At 39.8% G+C, this 24,720-nt stretch overlaps 1 protein-coding gene and 1 long non-coding RNA gene across 3 annotated transcripts in view; one reads left to right on the forward strand and one right to left on the reverse strand.

Moving 5' to 3' along the window:
• LOC309480490 (pleckstrin homology domain-containing family G member 1) overlaps positions 1-24,720 on the forward strand; it is a 57,270-nt gene that overhangs the window by 5,096 nt on the left and 27,454 nt on the right. The window contains exons 1-2 of one of the 2 annotated variants that reach the window (XM_082144983.1): positions 5,915-6,238; positions 23,443-23,903. In XM_082144983.1, the coding sequence (XP_082001109.1) occupies positions 6,229-6,238; positions 23,443-23,903 (471 nt within the window). In that variant the 5' untranslated portion in view covers positions 5,915-6,228. Of the gene's footprint in view, positions 1-5,914; positions 6,239-23,442; positions 23,904-24,720 lie in introns of those variants that run through there. The other variant, XM_082144984.1, reaches the window with a different exon arrangement.
• Positions 13,635-16,621, reverse strand: LOC309480705. The gene is made up of 3 exons (XR_014199739.1): positions 16,412-16,621; positions 14,223-15,402; positions 13,635-14,118 (listed from the first exon to the last, which is right to left on the reverse strand). It is a non-coding gene; the product is annotated as an uncharacterized lncRNA (long non-coding RNA).

Genomic DNA, 24,720 nt, shown 5'->3' on the forward strand with positions numbered 1-24,720 from the left:
TGTAGTAAAAGAATGCGTATGTGATGTGTGCATGTGCGTAGTGTTTCTTTACAAAGTGACATCGCCAACTACTGGCCTGGAATGAATAATACAGCGTTATTAGCCGGGGATCATTTTGATAATGTTGTCATCTGTACAAAGAAATACTTTTCAGTTTTTATCATATCATTGTTGTGTAAACATACCCTGAGAGTTCGTCCCTGAGTGTTTTTGTTTGCTTTGAGTTCTTGTTAATAAATTTAAACTGCTGTGATTATATCCTCCTTCTCCTCGTCTCTGCAACTCGCACTTGACAACTTTACAATCAGGTTCAGTTGATTAACTTTATAATGCACAAGGAATCATGAACTAACAAATGTTGTCACCCAACAAACATTTTATATTGCTCATAAAACACAGACCTAAAGAACATTAACCAACAGGTAGCATTATAAAAAAAATTTTTACAAAACAAGAATGACACTCTCTACTGCTAATAATTCACTGCAATATATGTTACATGGTCCATTTTTACACAATTATTCCTAAATTCCCCCTTTTGTTTAGATGGTAATGAAACTGAAAGAGTGACACTAATGTTGGTGTTCAGTCATAATGCTTTTAAAGCATGTGATTTTTTAGATTCAGAAAATAATTCAACATGATAATACTGTAGAAATGTAGCAAATTTCTGTCTTATTTATTTTTGTAATAAGCTAGATTTTGAACTTAAGTGTAACATTTAAAAAAAAAAGCTTGTAAACGTGCAAATTGGCCTGTATGTGCATAGAGTTGTGGTGGTGTTTGTGTCTGAATGAGAAAATAATTCATGTAATATGAAAGATGTCGTCGCTGAATGCATTTTAAGCCAAAACAATGATAAATGATCCACAGTTTAGCTCATATGCTGTGATCACTGAGTTTTGAAAAAGTCACCTAAATATTGAGGTGACTTAAAATAAGTATTTTTTTATTGAGAAATTGACATGAACTTAGATTATAAAATATCGTAGAAGATACATGTAAAGATATAAGGGTGAATGGGTGCATGAGTGTTTGTGTGAAATCTAACCCTCTTCCGGTTAACTGGGGGGTTTTGTTCAGTTTGTTTGAGTGATCAGGGATTAGACTGCTGTTCTGAACTCTGAAACTGAGAATGGGGCTGGATTTGGGTGTGTGAGAGAGACTTTAATCCATCAATTCTAACTGACAACAAGCTCTTATAGCTTTTGTTACAATGCAGAGCACACACACACAAACCTTGTTGAAAAACCTCACAGTTTTCACTGACAGTAATCTGGATTTGTCACATGGTCAAAAATGTATGTAGAAATATGTGTGTGCGCGCGCGCGCGCGTGTGTGTGTGTGTGTGTGTGTGTGTGTGTGTGTGTGTGTGTGTGTGTGTGTGTGTGTGTGTGTGTGTGTGTGTGCTCTGGGGCGTGTGTGTGTGTGTGATGAGCTGCATGCTGGAGCTGAGAGGTGGTCACTTTTTAATTTGGGTCACTGGATATGAATAGCCCTGCCGATTGAGGATAGTAAAATAGTTACTGAGTGTGTGTATGTGAGTGAGTGTGTGTGTGTATGTCTTTGTGTGTGCATGTGTGTGTGTGTGTGAGAGAGAGAGAGAGAGAGAGAGAGAGAGAGAGAGTGTGTGTGTGTGTGTGTGTGTGTGTGTGTGTGTGTGTGTGTGTGTGTGTGTGTGTGTGTGTGTGTGTGTGTGTGTGTGTGTCTTTGTGTGTGTCTTTGTGTGTGTGTGTGTGTGTGTGTGTGTGTGTGTGTGTGTGTGTGTGTGTGTGTGTGTGTGTGTGTGTGTGTGTGTGTGTATGTGTGCATGAGTGCGTGTGAGCGTGTGTGTGTGTGTATGTGTGTGTGTGTGTGTGTGTCAAAGGTGTGTTAAAGTCACTTGTACTAGCATGTACCTCTGTTATCTACTTCTGACTTCGTCTCTCTTTAACTCAAGCCAATTCTGAATGAACTTAAAGCCACAAATCTGTTTACTTCACACTTACTAATTACCCAGTGAACATTACTCAATCTCAACTGTCCACAGCGGGTGACCACAGACATTGGTGTGACGCATGAGAGAAGTACAGACAGTGATGTGATGCTGATGTTTGCTTGTTTGTTGGCTTGAAGACTCGTCCATACCCTCCTTCAATTGCTCACTTATCACTCTCTGTTTGCTCTGCTTATTTGTTTGCTTGCTTGTCAAATAGTTTGTTAGTTGATCCCATAAAAAATATTTATGTTGTAAACAGTGAAACTTAAGGAAAAATATTTTTCAAATTGAAAATATATTTAGTTTAAACCTTCAAAATGGCAAAATATGTTACAAAATGTACTTCAAGGAGCAATGAAACATCTTGGGGAACTGCAAAATATATTTTGCACAATATAAAAAAATATGCCAAAATGGCCCAAAATAAATAAGGAAATATAAGTAATTCAAATGTATAAAATGTTTGTAGTTCAGTCATGAAACTCTAGATGGCGCAGGCTAGAAAGTACTGGAATCTGCTTGCAATCACATCATTCACTGCCACAAGCTGATTGGTCCCTGTCTGCAGCCAATGAGCTTGCTGCTCAAAATAGACATAGTTTGGTTTAGTGTTTGAGGTCAGCAAGTGTTCTGTCAGAACCCCTCCTCCTCCCCCAGCTCCACCTGTAAGTCAGTCTTACATGCTCATAGCAGTGTGTCTGTGGATCTATTAGCAGTAGCCAGTCTTTTAACACTTAACAGTGATCCTTATCTGGATCTAAAATCACTATAAATACAATGATCACTTATATCATTGTTATGTATTGGCATATTGCCCAGCTCTTAAACTTGCTAAATCATTATAGACATATCATTATGACTTTCTGTGAAGCTGCTTGGAAAACGTGTATTGTGAAGAGCTACACAAATAAATTTGACTTGACTTGACGCTTGGTCTTACTTCAATACAGGATTTGTTGGCGAAATTTAAGTCACGATGACATCAATGCATATTCTGGTTGTTTTAATATATTTTGTAGAAATATTTTGGCCTCTCTGCCTGTCTAAACTTGCTTTGTAAGGGAAAAAACTGGTTTGTCTAACCAGTGTTGGGGGAAACACATTACGAGTAACTTGAGTTACGTAATCAGATTACTTTTTCATGTAACTAAATTAACGCATTACTTTTTCAATTTACAACAAAATATCCAAGTTACTTTTTCAAATAACCTAAGTAACCCTAGTTACTTTTTCACATTTATTGACTGACAGCTAAATAAAGTGAGGAGGTGGTGTGTGCGCTGTGTGAACATGATGGTTATTTTACTTCTAGAATAAATGTGAACACGCATTTACTCAGTATTCCTCAAAATGAATAAAAACAGTGAAATGCAATCGCTGAATTTTATGCAAAACTTTTATAATTGACTACATTAAATTATACAAACATACTTTATGTATTTAATCTCACTTTATTAACCAATGTCTTTGCTGCTGACCTTCAATGATCTGATTCAACCATACTAATAAGCAAAACACTTTACGTTACTTTAGATTAGATTTAGAAATAAGAGTTTTTACCCCAAAATGTAACATCTCTGACACAAAACGGTTACTCCAAATCCAGGTTTTGCTGCCTAGAGTCCAGTTGTTTCTGTGTTTTGCAGCGATGCATTTTCTTCTCTTTTCTGTAGCTTTCAGCAGTTTGTAAAAATACCTCCGATTTCTTGTTGAATCTGTTTGTAAAGTCAGTATCAGAGCTCTTTCCCATTTTAGATGTGTTTTGTGTTATTCAAGGCATTCACGCTGAAAACAAATGCTGCCGCTCAGTCTTTTTACCACTCAGTCAGTGTAACTGTAGTCACTCACTTGCTGTGTGTGAGTGCGTGTGTGTGTATGTGTGTGTGTGTGTGTGTGTGTGTGTGTGTGTGTGTGTGTGTGTGTGGTCCAGATAAACCATGAGGACAAAATGTCCCCACAAATCCTTGTGTGGACATTTTTCATAATGGAAATCGCTTATAAATCAGAATAAGTGATGTTTTTTGAAAATGTAAAACTGCATAAAGTTTTATGTGATGGGTAGGTTTAGGGGTTAGGGGTTAAGGTTTTAGAGGGTTAAGGGTTTAGGGTTTAGGGGTTAAGGTTTAAGGTTTAGGGTTTAGGGGTTAAGGTTTAGGTTTTAGAGGGTTAAGGTTTAGGGGTTAGGGTTTAGGGTTAGGGGTTTTAGGGTTAGGGGTTAGGGGTTAAGGGTTTAGGGGTTAGGGGTTAAGGGTTTAGGGTTTAGGGGTTAGGGGTTAAGGGTTTAGGGTTTAGGGGTTAAGGTTTAGGGTTTAGGGGTTAAGGTTTAGGGGTTAGGGGTTAAGGTTTAGGTTTTAGAGGGTTAAGGTTTAGGGGTTAGGGTTTAGGGTTAGGGGTTTTAGGGTTAGGGGTTTTAGGGTTAGGGTTAGGGGAGAGAATACAGAAATCTTGATACTTAGATATAACAAATGTACTAAGATAAGTGAAAGGTAGCGAGTGAAAGGTGTATGATGTAATGAGGCTCATTAGTGGACAGAAGTGAATCTCTGGCTGATGGTGTTTGATGAAGTGGCTGTGGTGTATTGTTTGTTTCAGCTGAAGGAGAACAGAGAGGACGGGCCGTCTTTATGTGGGGCTTTTCTCAGCTATTGATCAGGCCTGAACCCCCTGCTACTGTTTCAAAGAGTGTGTGTGTGTGTGCGTAGGACGCTCGGATCGCCGTGAACAAGCTGACTAACGCAAAAAAATTCACATGCTATCACTTTCTCTCTTTCTTTCTCAGGTTTTGCAGTCCAAAACCTAATGAGCTGCCTCGATAAGACCTTTTAAACTGTGCTCCTAATGCGAAATCATAACATAATTATGCTTTCTTTTGCCATATGCATCCTTTATAGAGAAGACAATCACAGAATTCATTGGGACCCCTTGTGGAAAACAGTTTTCTTAAAAAAAGAGTATTTATTACGGAAAATATACTATTAAAAAGAATATACTTAAGTGCGAACTGATTGTAATGTTTTCCGGACACTTAAATATAGTTTAAATTCATATTATGTGCAATAAGATGAACTTTAGAGTGTTTTATTTTAAAGTAAAACTTCTAATTATGAATATTTTACTGTGCACTTTTTAAAAAGTGTACATTCGTTTGTTAAGAAATAAAAGTGTACTCTCTTTAACTGGTATTTTACTTCATTAGTATTATTTGCAAGTACAATTTTTAAATATACTTTTAAGATTTGAAATAATTGCATATTCAAAACAATTAAGGGCATTTAATTGGGACAAGCTCAAAGAAGAAAAATATCCAAGTTGGTGGACTAAGCAAGAGAAATGTTAAATATGATTTATTTAGTATTGAACTGTATTGATTACAAATAGTTTAATCTATTTTGAAAAGTTTTATACCCAATATCTGTGTGTGCAGTGTGTTTTATGTTTAGTGTGCTAATGCCAAGCTCTGTTCTCACTGTGAATAGTTTCTCTAGTACCATTTGTATGATGTTAAGAGTTGCTGCCGACAGTATGTAGTGTGTTCGACATCGGTCACTTGAGGGATCCCACTTCACTTCATATTTTACCTTATGTAGAGACAGTCAGAACTTCATCAGAGGCAAACAATGCTTTACAGTTACTAGGCTGTCAGTGTGAGTGAGCCGTAAACATGTCACAGTAAACAATCAAAGACTTTATGAGAGCAATATTTTACAGTTCCCAGTCAAAATGACACATGGTCATCCAGCCTCACTGGTGTTTGGAACAGGGCCGTGATGTCAGACATAAGGCACATGAAATTAAGTAAAACGAAATTTCCCGGAGCTCCCAGAAGAAAGTCAAAAGAGAAAGTGAGAGAGAAAGAGGGAGAGGGAGTGAGAGAGAGAGGCATTCTGTGGAAGTCGGAGCTGCTAATGTGTTGCAGTGGGAGAGGGAGGAGCCACAGGGAGGGAGATTTGGGAAGAGAGTCTCGAACTGCTCAATGTGTGAGTGACAGGCAGACCGTCAAGACCGTTGCACTGCGGCTCAGAGCTTATGTGTGTGTGTGTGAACCCAGGATTTACTGAATGTGTGTGTGTGTGTGCGGATACCCTCAGTATCACTCACACAGACGGAGCAATCCTGTGTGTCTCAGGGAGAATGTAAAGTGAATTGAAGGATTAGAAAGAGTGTGTTGTGTGTGTGTGTGTGTGTGTGTGTGTGTGGCACTGGTCTGGAATACTAAGTGGATATGTAATCAAATCTGGATCGAGCTGCAATGCCAACGGGTAAGAGATCACACTTGCAATAAGTATCATAAACAGATGATAGTCTTTGTTGTTACTGTTATTATTTTGGGATGTTGGTTATGTGTAGAATTATATTATATTATGTCTTTATGGCTTGTAATGTCATATCAGCTCTTGAAAGCTTTCTGTGAGTGTGTGTAGCAACATCTGAACACTTTGTTGATTGATGTCTGAGCTTCAGAGCTGGTGTGTGTGGAGACTGGCCGAGTCCTGCCGTGAGGACACTCTCTGTTTAAATAAACGTGTGTGTGTGTGTGTGTGTGTGTGTTGGCAAGTTGTGAACTGAGAGTATTCATTTGGCTTAGTATATGTTGGTGGGCGCGTGTACCAAACAGAAGTCCTCTACACAACCTCAACTGACTGAGATGTTTGTAAGTGCATATATGTGTGTGTGTGTGTGTGTGTGTGTGTGTGTGTGTGGGTGGGTTAGTTTACTTAGCTGTACTGTGGATATAAAATTGTCTCCAGACATTACCTACATCAGACAAAAACTTTTGGTAAAAAATAAAGTAAATAATAAATTGTTCTTGGTTTGTTTGAAGTCATTATAACTAGATTTAAATAGTTAAGTAGAGTTTTCTGTGAGCATGGGGTTGTGTAATATTGTACATTGATGCGAATAGTGTTAATAGTGTTTTTAAAGTTCATTTTACTTCAAAATTTCATGTTTGAGTCAATGTCTTACTTGCCATGTCTGTAATTATTTGTGCAATCTATTATTATTTTACGTTTTTTTCAGTGTAGATGTGTGTATTGTAATAAGTAGCCTAAGTGTATGTTTGCATGATGTTGTTGTTGTTGTTGTTGTGTGTAAACCTCTGGCTCTCTGTCGCTCCGTCTCCCCCACCCCTGACCTAAATTAGTCCCCCATGGGTTGAGTTTTTTGGGGGGATAATAACAGTTTAGAGTCTGCTTTAGACAATACCAGCACCCCCTCAGGACATCTGTCCCTAAAGCAATACACCCCCCCTCGGGACACGGCCCAGCTGGAGACAGCGAGAAAGAGTTTGAAGCGTGTGTTTGAAAGATGGCACCGAAGAATTCATTGAAAACCCATCAGAACTTCTTTGCAGATAACAATTACTCGTTTCAAGAGTTCAAAAAGCAGGTCGTCCTATATGAGGTTTTACCCTCCCTTATTTACAGCTTATTTTGAAACTACACTGTCAGATAGAAATGTGCAAAAAGTGTATCTTTAGGGTTACAGCAGCATGCCACTGGTCCAGTCCCATTAAAAGGACAACGTTTTTCCTCATCTATCCCTAAAAATGTCATATACCTTAACTCTAAGGTACTAAAATGCACCTTTTAGGGGTAGAATAGGTGCAAAGTTGTCCTTTTAAGGGTTCTGCCCCAGCCGTTGTACACCTAAAGGTACAGTCTACTTTTTCTGCAAATCATTCTTTGTTTGCGTGCATTTGTGTGCCGTATATAAATGTCAAGTTTAGGTTTCTCTGAAGCAAATCCGACTCTGTGAAATCTAATATGTGAGCAGCACAAGGGCAGTGGGTCACAGGCGGACATTCATCCCTTATATGTGTGTGTGTGTGTGTGCGTGTGTGTATTAGTATGTTCATTCATGCAGGATAATTCCCTTTGTCACATTCTATTCTTTAAATGCATTCAGTCCTCTAAGAGAACCTCTTTCCAACCTGTCAGTAATTGGTTGTTATAAATGTGTAATTACCATATTGTCTTTAAACGCACACTGTGTTATACACGTGTAATAAAGCATGTGCATGTTATATTATCCTAGAGAGGTGAAAAAGTGGATCGCACATATATCACCTTGCTGCTGTCTGGGAACAGAAGCACATAGATAAAAGATGGTGATCCTCCAGACAGGGCAAACACAGTTCAGATGTCGTACCGGACGGCATCGCTTTGCAGATGACGACATAGATCATTAGAGAAAGTCTGATCTATGATCATCCATCCATCAAGAGCGTAAACGTGTCCGTCCGTCTCCCGTATGGAATAGTTTTTGTGGTTGATAGATTGATATTTAAGATTTTCCTTGGACTGCAGTCAGGCTGTTTTGTCTTTTCCCGTTCTTTGATGTGTTATAGTGGATAGAGTGTCTGTCTGCAAGGAAAACGTATTGGAAAAGTATAAAATAACTCTCTTTCTTTCTACTGTGCATCTGGTCTTTACAAAGTAACTGAAGTTATGATGAGTTAATGCCAAACTTTCACTCTGAAAAAACACTGGGTTAAAAACAACAAATGTTAGGTTAATTTTACTCAGCAAATTGGGTTGATTTAACCCATCATACTGGGTTGATTCATTTTTACTATAGTACTAGCTTCTTCTTATATATATATATATATATATATATATTTTTTTTTTTTTTTACTTCATACATGAATGAATGTTTATGGATAAACTTAAATCCTCTAAACTTAAAAATAAATTAAATAAATACTCCACACAACCACTGGTTTGCATGGTAATTCCTTGATTATTTTTTATCATATTTTACAGTATAGCATGTTTTATATAGTTTTGAATACATATGTGACCCTGGACCACAAAACTAGTCACAAGCCGCACGGCAATAGCCAACTATTGTATATAACAGTATGGGTCAAAATGATCGATTTTTCTTATATGCCAAAAATCATTAGGATATTAAGTAAAGATCATGTTCCATGAAGATATTTAGTTAATTTCCAACCGTAAATATTTTAAATATATATATATATATAGTGAATGCAACAAAAGCGCGAACATGAATAGACAACTTTTTAAGGCAATTTTCTCAATGTTAAGATTTTTTTGCACCCTCAGATTCCAGATTTTCAAATAGTTGTATCTCAGGCAAAATATTGTCATATCCTAACAAACCAGTATCCAGAAATGTAATCAGCATCCAGATGAAGGATACATCTCAATAAAATAAATAAAAAATTGACCCTTGTGACTGGTTTTGTGGTCCAGGGTCACATTAGCTCATTTTACCAATATTAGAAGTAAAAAAAATTAATTTAGAAGTAATTCAAGTGTAATCGACCAGTCTCTGTTGTCCTGTTTCCACTGTAACGGCGCTGGATCTCGTGCCGAAGCTTGTGTCATGTTCAGTGGGGGAACTTCTAACTTCAGACCGCGCCCTGCGTTTCACTCGTAGCCGAAATATGCTGTGACTGACAAACCTGTATTTTACCGAACACACGCACCAATTTGACGGAGCTGCTCTGCTCTCTTCTGAAGAGGTCACGAAAAGCCTGCAATTAATAACTCAACCCCTGGGTAGTTATATCTGACCCAGGATCTGGGTAACACAAAAACTACCCAAACCCTGGGTTGATACGTCTGACCCAGGATCTGGGTAACACAAAAACTACCCAAACACTGGGTTGATACGTCTGACCCAGGATCTAACACAAAACTACCCAAACACTGGGTTGATACGTCTGACCCAGGATCTGGGTAACACAAAAACTACCCAAACACTGAAAAAATAACCAAAAAAATTTACCCAAAAGGCCCAATCCAGGATTTGGGTGAAAAAAATAACCCAAGATGTTTTCGAGTGTTGAGAACATTCTGCAATCAGATCTTCGATCGGCCTGATGACTTTTGGGAGATAATGGGCTGGTCTGATTGCAGGAAATGGGCAGTGAAGAAGAGCTATTTATAGAGATGATTACTCTGAGTCATTATGTTTGATAGAGAGATAAGAAAGGATTTTTCTCAGGGTCTGAAGAAGAGGAGAAGCTTGGAAATGTTTCCGGCATGTTGTGAATCCGTTACAGACATTCCAGCTCCAGAAGTCGTGGTGGAGTTCCAACATGTTTCAGAGACCAGAATAGACCTTCTGCTGCTTGCGCGAGTGTGTGTGCCGCCCTCGTGCTGGAGAGAATTAATCCCATTGGTTATGGACACGCAGCTCTTGCCTGCAAAACACACATTGTCGTGGAGATATCAAGACCATGAGAGCTTTGTCTGATTTTGTGCATGTGTCCGATTCTTTTCATGTGCAGTGATCAGAGATGGTTTAAAGCAAACGTGACAGTGTGAAATCTTTGCGTTTGCATACGTTTTACGCAGTAGGATACGTTTATAATGAATACACAACTGACAGTGTTTGAGCCTGAGGATGCACTGCATGGTATAGCAGACCAGAATTTTAAACATATGCAGTATAACATAATATATTAGTGAAAATCTGTCAATGACGCATACGTGGAATTGAATTTGCAAACTGACGCACTTACTGTATTTGAGGCCACAGTTCCTCAGAGTGAATTCACCATTAAAGATTGACCTTATCAGTCGGAGCGGATAGACAAGTCTAACAGAAAAAGATACAAAGCATAGAAACAAAAAAAGAGTGAAAACATGCAAAACATGCAGACATGTGAGGAAATACTAATGATAATTAAAGGAAAAATCTGTCATCCTGATGTTCTGAAACTTGGATTTTTTCCTTTCCCAAACACAAAAGGAAAACGTAGGCACCATAAAAGCACCATAAAATAATCATAAAAATAGTCTATATAATTCATGTGTTATTACAAGTCGTCTGGAGCCTTATTAGCTTTGTGTGAAGACCGAAGTTCACTGATAACCTTCCCCTCGGCTCAAACTCCCAAATATCATTTACACTATGAAAGAACATAATATGGGTTTGTAAATGAGTAACAGAATAAAAAAAAATAAAAAAAAATGACTTAAACTATAAGTCAGAATGGTGCATACATCACATCACACATGACAGCAGAGTTTCATAAGAACTTAATGCTAAATGAACCATTCAAAACTCATCTGCAGTCAACCATCTTAAACACGCTCATAATAATAATGTTAATGCTTTGATGTTCTCGCGAGCTTCTAATTTCAGTTCCTGCAACAGTTCACGGGTCAGAACCGAAATACACACACCTCAAGAGCTCACATTCCCTGCAGATGGACGTGTGTGTTGAAGCATGACTACATGTTAGATGGAATATAGGGAATATTTAGATACTGTACATCTGATTGTGCATATCTGATAGGCAACCATTATGCAGAAGAGTAGATGACATTTTTATGAGTGTGTGTTTGGGAATGATTATGTATGCTTACTGTACAGAATGTGTGCGGTATAAGGAAATGCTTACTGGGCACAATGACAGGGCGGAACTACAGCTCACACACACACTGCAGACTACAGCTCACACACACTGCAGACTACAGCTCACACACACTGCAGACTACAGCTCACACACACTGCAGACTACAGCTCACACACACACTACAGCTCACACACACTGCAGACTACAGCTCACACACACTGCAGACTACAGCTCACACACACTGCAGACTACAGCTCACACACACACTACAGCTCACACACACTGCAGACTACAGCTCACACACACACTACAGCTCACACACACTGCAGACTACAGCTCACACACACTGCAGACTACAGCTCACACACACACTACAGCTCACACACACTGCAGACTACAGCTCACACACACTGCAGACTACAGCTCACACACACTGCAGACTACAGCTCACACACACACTACAGCTCACACACACTACAGCTCACACACACTGCAGACTACAGCTCACACACACTGCAGACTACAGCTCACACACACTGCAGACTACAGCTCACACACACTGCAGACTACAGCTCACACACACTGCAGACTACAGCTCACACACACACACTGCAGACTACAGCTCACACACACTGCAGACTACAGCTCACACACACTGCAGACTACAGCTCACACACACACTGCAGACTACAGCTCACACACACTGCAGACTACAGCTCCCACACACTGCAGACTACAGCTCACACACACACTGCAGACTACAGCTCACACACACACTGCAGACTACAGCTCACACACACACACTGCAGACTACAGCTCACACACACTGCAGACTACAGCTCACACACACACTGCAGACTACAGCTCACACACACACTGCAGACTACAGCTCACACACACACTGCAGACTACAGCTCACACACACTGCAGACTACAGCTCACACACACACACTGCAGACTACAGCTCACACACACACTGCAGACTACAGCTCACACACACTGCAGACTACAGCTCACACACACACTGCAGACTACAGCTCACACACACACACTGCAGACTACAGCTCACACACACACACTGCAGACTACAGCTCACACACACACTGCAGACTACAGCTCACACACACTGCAGACTACAGCTCACACACACTGCAGACTACAGCTCACACACACTGCAGACTACAGCTCACACACACTGCAGACTACAGCTCACACACACACACACTGCAGACTACAGCTCACACACACACTGCAGACTACAGCTCACACACACTGCAGACTACAGCTCACACACACTGCAGACTACAGCTCACACACACACACTGCAGACTACAGCTCACACACACACTGCAGACTACAGCTCACACACACTGCAGACTACAGCTCACACACACTGCAGACTACAGCTCACACACACTGCAGACTACAGCTCACACACACTGCAGACTACAGCTCACACACACTGCAGACTACAGCTCACACACACTGCAGACTACAACTCACACACACACTGCAGACTACAGCTCACACACACTGCAGACTACAGCTCACACACACACACTGCAGACTACAACTCACACACACTGCAGACTACAGCTCACACACACTGCAGACTACAGCTCACACACACTGCAGACTACAGCTCACACACACACACTGCAGACTACAGCTCACACACACACTGCAGACTACAGCTCACACACACTGCAGACTACAGCTCACACACACTGCAGACTACAGCTCACACACACTGCAGACTACAGCTCACACACACTGCAGACTACAGCTCACACACACTGCAGACTACAACTCACACACACACTGCAGACTACAGCTCACACACACTGCAGACTACAACTCACACACACACTGCAGACTACAACTCACACACACTGCAGACTACAGCTCACACACACTGCAGACTACAGCTCACACACACACTACAGCTCACACACACTGCAGACTACAGGTCACACACACACACTGCAGACTACAGCTCACACACACACTGCAGACAACAGCTCTCACACACACTGCAGACTACAGCTCACACACTGCAGACTACAGCTCACACACTGCAGACTACAGCTCACACACTGCAGACTACAGCTCACACACACTGCAGACTACAGCTCACACACACACTGCAGACTACAGCTCACACACACACTGCAGACTACAGCTCACACACACTGCAGACTACAGCTCACACACACACTGCAGACTACAGCTCACACACACTGCAGACTACAGCTCACACACACACTGCAGACTACAGCTCACACACACTGCAGACTACAGCTCTATCTATCTATCTATCTATCTATCTATCTATCTATCTATCTATCTATCTATCTATCTATCTATCTATCTATCTATCTATCTAACTAGGAACAACGTACTTGCATCCACTCAGTCTCAAGGCGGTGAGTTCTTCATGGGACTATACACATTGTCTTCAGGAAATGGAAACATTGAGTTACCATGTTTGTTTGTGTGAGTATTACTGTTTTATTTGATGTAATGTGTATTTTATTTAAAACTAATTCACACTTAGTGTGTGTACGCCGAAAAGTGTGTAATGGACATTGGGTATTTATATCTGCATTATGTAAGTCACCATGATATCAGCCATGGAAAACCCCATACTGGTTGACCACTAGTGTGTTTTGAGTAAAGATAGAGTAAAAATAGGTTAAATTGGACGTACAGGCCTCGGGAAACGCTCAACTGTACAGCTTAGCTCACAGCTGGGTGGACTTCATCTCAAAGTCTGTATTTAAAACTTTTATTGAAATCCAGCTATGTATAAACACACACACACACACACACACACACACACACACACACACACACACACACACACACACACACACACACACACACACACACACACACACACACACACACACACACACACACACACACACACACACACACACACACATGACTTAAGTTTGGAACTCTCTCAAAATCCGTTTCTCCCTCCAGTAAACTATAAAAGCCCTGTATTCACGGGCCTGAACTCCTTGAAACCCTCTGAATGTGTGTGTAACTGTAAAACGTGCACCATTCATTTGAAGAGGGCTGTTGGGGGGAACTATTTGATGTTGTGTGTCTGATGAGCAGACAAGAGTGAGGCAGAGTGTGTGTGTGTGTGTGTGTGTGTGTGTGTGTGTGTGTGTGTGTGTGTGTGTGTGTGTGTGTGTGTGTGTGTGTGTGTGTGTGTGTGTGTGTGTGTGTGTGTGTGTGTGTGTGTGTGTGTGAGAGAGGTCTTTGTCCTTTAGTCTCCTCTGAATTATGTCATGTTTGAGTCTCCCAGCAGTCGTGCTCGGAGGGGGGCAGACAGGAGGCTTAATCCGCCTTAAACCCCCCTAGTTACTCTCGCCCCTTCTTCATCCTCCATCCACCGTTCACTGTGAGGAATGGATATGTGTGTGTGTGTGTGTGTGTGTGTGTGTGTGTGTGTGTGTGTGTGTGTGTAAGCCAGCATTGTGATATGAAGAGAGTGGGAAACTGAGACCAGCTGCCCACCTTCTGAGTCACCCTGTGAGCAATGAAGCTTCCTAAGACCTACATAGAGCTTCATAAGGCTTCAGCAAATAACTTAACAAATCCACACAGACACGACGAATAATGCCCTTAACTGCGGTAATGATTTTTGCATGCTGGATGATATTAAAGCAGGGAACTGGGCCAGAATATCATATGACATAGACACTTAAGGTGCGTTTCTTTGACTAGTAAGAAAAAATCTTGAACACCCTAAAAACCTCTTATCAATGTGATGTCAACAGACCCTATTGAAAACTCACAGCAACTATCTAGAACTTCCGGACACTTCCTTGCAATTCTCTAGCAATCACCCAGAACACCTTGAAAACCATCTAGCAACCACCTAACAACGCCATAACAATCACACAGATCACCCTAGCAACAACATATGCAGTAACCATTCAGGACAACCTAGTAACTGTCTTTCAATTTTCCAGCAATCACCCAGAACACCCTAGAAACCATATAGAAATGCCTTAGCAACAGCCTAGCAACCACCCAGAACACCCTAGCAACTGTGTATATCAGTTGCTAGGGTGTAAAGCAGGGGTCTCCAACCTTTTTTCATTTGAGAGCTACTTTTTAAAAATGAAAGTGGTCGAGAGCTACTCATGTAATACAACACTTAAATATCTTAAATAATGTCTCATAACTCTCATATTAACAACTATCCAAACTGTTTTAGACCTAAAAGAGTTTTTGTTGGCCTATATGTCACCCTTAAATGTCAGAGAAAAGAACAGAATCAGAGATTAAAAAAAAAAAAATTATAGAAAATTGTACTTTGCATATTATACTGTAAAAACACATAATTATAGTTGATTTTATAGTACATGATAACTAGAGATGAAATGGCATGAAAATTTCATTTCATGATTATAGTGACCAAAATGATCACGGTTATCACAGAATCCTGTTCAAAAAGTACTAATACTACACAATGAAATCAATTCACCAAGTTTTATGTCGAAAATCAGCAAATAACAAATAAACTTATATGCACTTTTTGTTTACATAAACATTAAAATAATAACATTAAAAATGATGGCCAGATTTTAAAGGAGTGTTTTGCAACATGTTATCTACTAACATGTAGGCTACAAGTTCAAATAAAGTTTTGACAGAAAAAGTTTTTATAAAAAGAATGAGTCAAAAAAGATAAATCACTGACATTTACAATGCACATTAGCTTATCTTTTATTATTAATAGTAAAATTCAGTCCGATTTTCCTGTTGCGTCTGTCGTTGCTATGCAACCGTGCACTGCGCTCTCCACAATGACAAAGTTTTAGTAGCTAATGGATTTCCACCGCCGAAAAAAATATTTATTTACAGAGAAGAATAAAAACACCCGTAATGTTTGGGTGCACTCCCATCCTTCATGTTAACTCGCTGCGCCTGGAAAAATGAGTGCGTCGCTTCAACTATTTGAAATAACGAACTTGAGCGCGCAAAAGACGCGATATGTGAACGGCCCTTGGCGAGCTACCTCCAATCAGGCCACGAGCTACTGGTAGCTCGCGAGTGACGTGTTGGAGACCCCTGGTGTAAAGGGTATTAATATAACTTTGAAAAGAGCGTACATAACAAAAAAACTAAAAACCCTAGATATCAGATTTAGCTGTAATTTAAGCTGGTGAAACCCAAACTCCTCTGCTTAATAAACCAAAGGCTTCGCGCTCTAATGTGTTTGGTTGCAATGATCAAAGTGAACATGATCTTACAAATGTCTTTGCATTTATTTCACACACACACAACCTTGTTTTCTTCTTAAACCATTGCTTGGTTTCCGGTTACCTCTGAACTTCTTAGCCTTTGAAGTTCAACAGCACACGCCATGTTTGTGTTTATTTCTCTCTCTCTCTCTCTCTCTCTCTCTGTGTGTGTGTGCATGTACATGTGTATAAGGTTGTAAACGCATGAACAGCTGTTTTTTACAGGGTGTATCACTGACACTGACTGTGTGGGTAAAAGACTGAGCATAAGATCAACAAACAAAAGTAGTTCCAGTCATGTGATAGTTGGGAGTTTCTCTAGAACTGGGAAAACTGTCTATACAAAAACATAAAGAAGCACAAGCTACTGTCTATGCTTCTCACAATTCAGTGATTAGTTCGCATGAGCTCAGACTGTGAGAAAAGTAATCAGATCTATCATGACAAAAGCCCCACTAAGCCTCTTCTTCAAAATGCTAAAGATAACGTCAGCTGAGATGAAAACGTTTTAGAGACGGAGCAATTGTCTCACGTTTCAAGTTGACTTTAACTGCAAGTTTAGGCCTGTTTACACCAAGAACAATTATGATAGGCTAATTATGTAAGGGATAATGTAGAGCGAGGCGGTTGTTATAGCGAATACAACCCCGACAGGCTGATCTTGAATCCTGAAGGGGTTGTATTCGCTATAACAACCGCCTCGCTCTACATTATCCCACTTATTACATGGTTACCTACCAAATAAATCAATAATTTGACACAAAATATTGATTTAAAAAGGAGTTTATTGATTTAAAAACGATTGTATTGCTTCCGCTAAAGAAAATAGTCTGTTTCGTCTCTATGGTTAGAATCCTGCGTCCATAGCAACGCTCTGTTTTTCATGGCAACGGTGTGTTATACTTAGCAGCGGTTATCAAGAAATAACACACCGCATTCTACATTAGAATTCAACCAAGCCATGTAATAAAAAAGTTTTAATAATCTTTCTTCTATGAGAATAGCGAAGTCCAAATCACAACTATAACAATAACGACACAAAGTAACAATATCATTGGAATAACGATAAAAACATTGACAGCCAATCAGAATCCACCAGACTTTAAAGAGCTCGGGCATTTAAAGTGGCAGACAACAAAACTGCTGTGCTTATTAAAAAATGTGCTTATAAACAGAACATGCGTTATCATCAGTTCATGTGGACGATTATATTTATAGTTGGTGTGAATGGGCCTTTACGCCGAAGAAATGAAGGGTGCTTTCACACTACGCACTGTTGTTGCGCTCCCAGGTTCGATTGGCGTCAGAGTTCGGTTCGGTTGAATGATGTGAACACTGTTTTCCGCACCAGCGAACCATACCCGAGTCTGCATAAAAAGGGTGGTGTGGGGTACGGTTCATGTATGGTTCGCTGCTGATATGAACACAATCGTACTAAATCATGGAAGTGAACCGCTATTGATGACATATGATTCGATGTGTGTTTGTGTGTCTTATATTCACTTTCCTGACAATTGTGACTGACACACTGCAAGCAGAAAAGAAAACGACTCCCGCGTTTGTTAGAAAATGTGCTTTTTGAAAACAAAACCAAAGGTGAGGGGGCGTTTACACGACACCATTTTCTACCAAAAACATGAAACTTTTTATGCGTTTTGGCCGTTCATTTACACGACAACAGCGTTTTGTGGCCTGAAAACGCAAACTTTTGAAAACGGGTTTGAAGTGCAAGTTTTTAAAAAACAATCCCATTATCATCTCTGTGTAAACAACACAAACATGAATTTGTGAGAAAGGTGACATCATGCGTATGCATCACATGTTCAGTCTATCACACTGTCATATCTCGTCTATTATGAGTGTTTGTTCTGTACTTTGTGCTTTTGTTTCCTGAGTTGTGATTACTATGTTACAATTTCTCGAATCATCCTCGACATTTGCAAACCAGTAAGTGCATTTCTCAAAACAATTCGTACAAATAGCAAAACACCTGCAAAAGCCAGTCTCTTGCTCAAAATCCTTAGTTCATCTCTCAAAAGTAAATATCTGTGTCAATGAACATGTCAGTGCCATCAGAATGACAAGTCCATGTGTCATTGTGTACGGATAAGACAAATTCAAGTCAAATTGCTTAGTCATGTTGTCAATAAAACACTGCACTCTGTTAGTATTACCTGATGTAAACTATGGCAACAGTCTGGATGAGTTACTGTATTGAAGTGTACAAAGCTGCGCTTCTTCTGTATGCCATATATCCATTTCAAAAGGACAATTTACACACTACTGTATGCAAGTTATTAATTGAAAGAGACTGGATAGGATTTACAGGTACACTTTTACTAGTGGTGTGACAAAAAAACAAACAAAAACATTACAATATTATTGTAATACAGAAGAGAAAACCAAATAGGGGCACAAAGACGCAAATACAACATTAGAAAGGCAAACACAGGGAACTTTGCTTTTGCATGCAGCTCTGTATATGCTTGCCAACTGAAGGATCATGAGATGCAACTTTCAGCTATTTCAGAGAACTGGTTTCTCATTGGTTGATCTACATTCTCTTCATTAGTGAAAGTCAACATTCACCTGCACAATTCATCAATTCATGGCACATTTACAAAAAGTCTAATAGAAATGTGTAGAAAATATGCGTGACAGTTTATGACAACTAGATCAACCGTTTTGCATTTAATGACTTATACGAGGAACTAATGACTAGATGTTTTGAGGGGTAAGACTATTGCACAGAGAACTATTTAATAATATATAATTCTAATGTAGGAAACCGCAGACAATTGTACATAATCAATTGCATGAATGTACCAAAGCAATCGCAACTTGTTCAGAAGAATGAGAAACGTCTTTTACGATGTGCACCAGTGACTTGATGATGTGGAGGTTGAACAAGTTCATTTCTGATCTGAGAAATGCACCAAAGCGACTGAGCAAAACTGTAATAGCACTGTACAGAGGAAGAGTACAGGTCAAGTTATTCAAGGTAAAATCACAGAGTCAAATGCAACCCTACTTAGTTAATTAAAAATGTTTGTATAATAACCCGGGATTTGAGCTCTTTTTGTCTGTGACCTCATTGCGAGATTTGCTTTTGACCTGATTATTAAAACTGCACTGTAAATTCTGCGGTGGCAAAAACACAGTGAGCTTCAGTATATATGAACTAGCAGACAGTAGTGGTCATTATATGGGTATGATGAGCCGGTAATAGTCCTGGGCTGTTGAAAACAGAGAGGGCTGTAGCATCCTCATCATGCGGGAAGGAAGTGAAGTACTCTCACAAGTTAGTAATCTTTTTTTATGACTGATCATAACTCAGTTTCATAAAAAGGTAGATTGGTTTCCTTTGAATCCGAAAAGTAAGAATGATTACTCCTTAACTTGACTGTTAGTGGCTATGTTTATGCATTCTTCATACTGTAGCTGGTTCAGGTTGTTGTCATTAGCACTTCCAAACTATACATCCCAACCGAACCTCATAAGTGACTTATTTAATAATTAAACTGAATGATGCCATGATGCCTTAGTGGTTGCAAAACTTACTTGTTGTATCTTGATAGAATCCGTCTCTCATATGTTTTCAGTCACATACACACTGGCTGTTCTTCTAATGGTCAATGGCAACTGATTGACCTGTTGCATTCCCACCCGTGTTGTGAGTATTGGACAGTATGTAAGATTAATATTAGGATGCCAAAGGAGCCCAGATGGGTTTTTATGCCTGGTGGTGGATGTTCAGTCCATTCATGCTTTTTTTTTTCAGCTAATATTGGCCACATCCCCTTGTTCAACAGTCTTTTGACCTGTGTGAGAGAAGAAAATCCCTTCATAAATGTAAAGGCATGTATATGTTTTCATTTATAAAATGAAGATCACATGTTTGTTTGCTAAATTAAATAATGAACTTTGCAAACAGCAAATTATATGAATAAAATAGTCAACCTTTTGAAAAAGTGGTGCACTTTAGCATACATTTAAAGAGTACTTATTATGGAAATAATATACTTAAAAAGATTAATATATAATGTCATTTCTATGGAAACTTTGTGTCATGTATTTAAAAGTGCAGTTTTTTTATATATACTTTAAAAAGTTTAAAGTACCTTACAAGTGCACATTCAATGCATAAAGAAGTGCATTTCTTTTTCAGAAGAGTATCTTTTTTTTTATTACTCTTAAAGTAGCATTTTCAGTTCAATTGTCATTGCATATTTGGAAGCAACAGTGTGCTGACTTTTTGTGTTTTAAAAGGTGAAACATTGCAAACTAAAATAGACAGCATACAATAGACAGACTCATGCATGAAGAGTGCACAAACACACCCACAGAAGTTTATTTTACTTGAACACGACCCCACCCACCAAAACACACAACCAGCAGTGAACCTGATGCATGAAAAGGCTTTAACATCTCCAATAGTTCAAACTGCAGTAAACATGCAACACACAAGCATTATGCATTTACTTGAGATTGTGTTTGTTGGTGGCCACATCTCATTTTGTGTTTGTTTGTCTAGTGAAAGTGGGTCAGTGTGTGAGTTTGGCATGCACAGGAATTAACCAATCAGAAGCTTGCTTAGACAATCAAGAGCCAATCATGTGGCTTTTTTTCTGGAGCCCTGGATAATATAGATGGCTCCGTGTTGAGTGAGTAATGACGGTGATTATTCATAACTGGCAACTGAGAAGGAGACATGTGGTTGACTGCAAGACAAAAAGAAAGTCTTAAATTCCCTGGAATCCCTTTATATGGTTTTGTTGTCGGAGAGCGATTACTTGTTGCATTTGACTGGCTTCCATGATGCGATTTGGTGCGAATTGTATGAAATATTGTTATTCAACACTTCACTTTGTCCCATATGTACAGTATATATTACCCCTTTCCACTGCCGTAATTTACCTATTGTGTCAACGGAGTGTAAAAATGACCACGTTACACTGAGTTGATTGTGTGTGCACACCTGTGCTAGTGTGTGTGGAGTGGGTGCGTCTGGATGGTCTTACAGTGTTGTGAGAATAGACAGTCCACAACCACACACGTGCACACACACACACGTGCATACGCACACACACACACACACACGGTCACACAGAGCTCTCTTTCATTTCACCTAGAGAGTAAAATGTCTCCATTACACGTTAATCTGCTCATTAAAGCCTCTCTCTTTCAGTGCTGGCCTTTCTCTTGTATGAAAGGCTCTGCATGTGTGTGTGTGCGCGCGTATGCACATGTGTGTGTGTTCTCATGGTAATTCACTTGAAATGATGTGGTGAGTGCCTGTCAACTGCTGTTTTAAGACACATCTGAATCATGCCCAACATCAGAGACACGTGAACACACTCTATAGCAGTAAAAGCTCATAAAATTAAATAAAATAAACACTTGAGTTTGAAAATGTTCTGAAGAAAATGCGAATGGTGCTTGCTATGCTACTCTCCACCACAACTCAACCCCTAATCCGCTAACCCTAATCAAAGCATTAATGCTACAATGTTGTGGGGGTTGTTATGCGGTTGCTAATGTGTTTTGCGTGGTTTCCAGGGTGTTGCTTTTACTGTCCCAATTCCACCCTCTAGTCCCCCCAAAGATATCCGACCTCTAGATTTGAGTCTGTTTCTTGCAACAGCCCAAAACACCCAAGCAATCACCTAGCATTATGCTAAAAACACATTAGCAAGCACATAGAAGCACATAGCACAACACCAAGTTTCCACTCACAGCTTTTTTATTACAGTGTTTCCCCTACCATTATATAAGGGGGGCGCCCCCCCCCTAACGGCTCGCCCCCCACCCCTGAAGGTCAAGTAAATTTGATTTGATTTTCTTTATAGCGCCAGATTACAATTTGTTATTTTATTAAACAAACTAAATAGTCCTTAAGTAATATGATATTTATCTTATTTCCATGATGGCATGTCTTTTCTGTCTGTGTTTGTCCCCCCTAGGGGAAACACTGTATTAAATATAAATGTTATAAATGTTCTATATTGTTATTATTTCAGTCTGAGATAGTGGGACAGTGAGACTAGGAATAGTTAGCTACTAGTATCTAAAATAATGTTAAAATGTAGCTTTCTCCTGAGAACTGTTGTCACAAAAACAAACCCAAAATGGTTTCGAGTGTGTGTATTCCCACACAGAAATGCTAGAGATTGCTGTGGGTTTCTCATGATGTTTTTGAGATCTAACTCTGGGAATCAAATATGTAATTGCAGTGGGTTTTGGGGTTGTAGTTTTTGTGTGTTTTCAGAACGAACGACATTGTCTGATTTGTGACATTACTTTTTATGCAATGCTACGGTAAATATTGCTGTTCACTTTCAGACGTTGTAGTGATGCTCTCCCAAAAAGGATGTGAAATGTGCATGTTGGTTATATAATTTAAACATATTTAAATATAATTCAAATTAATTTTGCACACTTAAATAATTATCGGTAACGCTTTACAATAAGGTTCATTAGTTAACTAACATGAACTAATCATGAGCAATACATTTGTTACAGTATTTATTAATCTTTGTTAATGTTAGTTAATAAAAATACAGCTGTTCATTGTTTGTTCATGTTAGTTCACAGTGCATTGACTAATGTTAACAAATACAACCTTTGATTTTAATAATGTTAGTAAATGTTGAAATTAATATTAGCTAAGATTAATAAATGCTAAAGAGTATTGTTCATTCTTAGTTCATGTTAACTAAGGTAGTTAACTAAATGTTAACTAATGAACCTTATTGTAAAGTGTTACCGAATTATCGTATCGCATTAAATAACAAGATATGGGAAATTGCAATTTCCTTCAATATCGTCTAACCACTTTGGGCTTTTTATCTTTCAGAAGATTATCCATTCTCCACTGATGTTTTACCGCCACTCCCGGAGGTCCCTGTTGGAGGGCCGGTCCTGAGCCAGGTGGGAGGTCCCATCAGAAACTCTGCTCCGAGATATTGCTCCTCACGCAGCATGGACTCGACGCACTGCAACGACCGGCCGGTGAGCTACGGCTCCACGTCTTCGTCCGCCTCCTCCCGGGACAGTCACTGCTCGCTGGGGGGTCGGCCCGTGTTAGGCTCCACCCCTGAGAGGGATCATGATTCTGGAGCCATCCGATTGGAGCTGGTGCCTGCCCGACAGCTGGAGGAGGAGGAGTCAGGAAGACAAACACCTACCCCCACCAATCAGGGGGACGCAGAGATTCAGTCGCCAGAAGGACGCAAAGTCCAGTATGTGGACCGAGTGGTGGAGGAAATTCTTGAAACGGAAAAAACCTACGTCCAGGACCTCCGCAGTATAGTCCAGGTATGAAAGACACTAAGCATGTGCGGTCTCTTCCTGAGCGTGACATATAGCCAATCACTGCATCCGAAATCGAATACTGTATAATAAATGCTACATTTGGTTTGAATCTTTGTATACGCGACCATTAAAAAGTATGTTCTATATAGTATGAATGTCCGTAGTATGTACAATGTGATGTGAAATTCAGACATACTACCGTATATTTGCCACGTTGTCACTGTCATGTGATCTACCAGCGTCAGTTGCGACCATAGACAGTAAAATAAATGGACACAGCGACCCCATTGGATTCAACGGAGACAAGTGAAGTCAATTAGAAGCACTTACTTCCTGATGGTCGAGCGTACTGCGCAGACTCAAACTGAGCTTGACGACGTAGATGTGACGTGAGCAACCCGTCTGTCTTCTAGTAGCTGTGCCAAGAGAAATCTGAATCATTCCCTTCCGAAACTTGCAGAGACGGAGAGTGTGAGTAGGAGGTGTCCATGAGCTAGGAGCAGGAGAAACTTTTGCCAAATATTCGGATTAATTATTTTGTCATTTTGGCTCCACGTCCCCCCGATTGCCCGCGAGCTTCTCCTCCTGTCCATACGGTAATCTACTGTGCGAGAGAGAGTCGCGTGGTTATGATGCAATCGTTAGCCTATTTTTACAAAAACTGCTTCAACCCTTGTATCTTACGTTATGGCCCCGTAGAAGCAGTTTTTGTAAAAATAGGCTAACAATTGCATCATAACCACGCGACTCTCTGTAATGGAGCCTTTAATGGAGCCTTTTATACATTTTCGTGTTTCTTTAGAAATAAATAATGGACAGA

Source organism: Leuciscus leuciscus (assembly GCF_965113295.1).
Source record: "Leuciscus leuciscus genome assembly, chromosome: 18".
Lineage (NCBI taxonomy): Eukaryota > Metazoa > Chordata > Actinopteri > Cypriniformes > Leuciscidae > Leuciscus > Leuciscus leuciscus.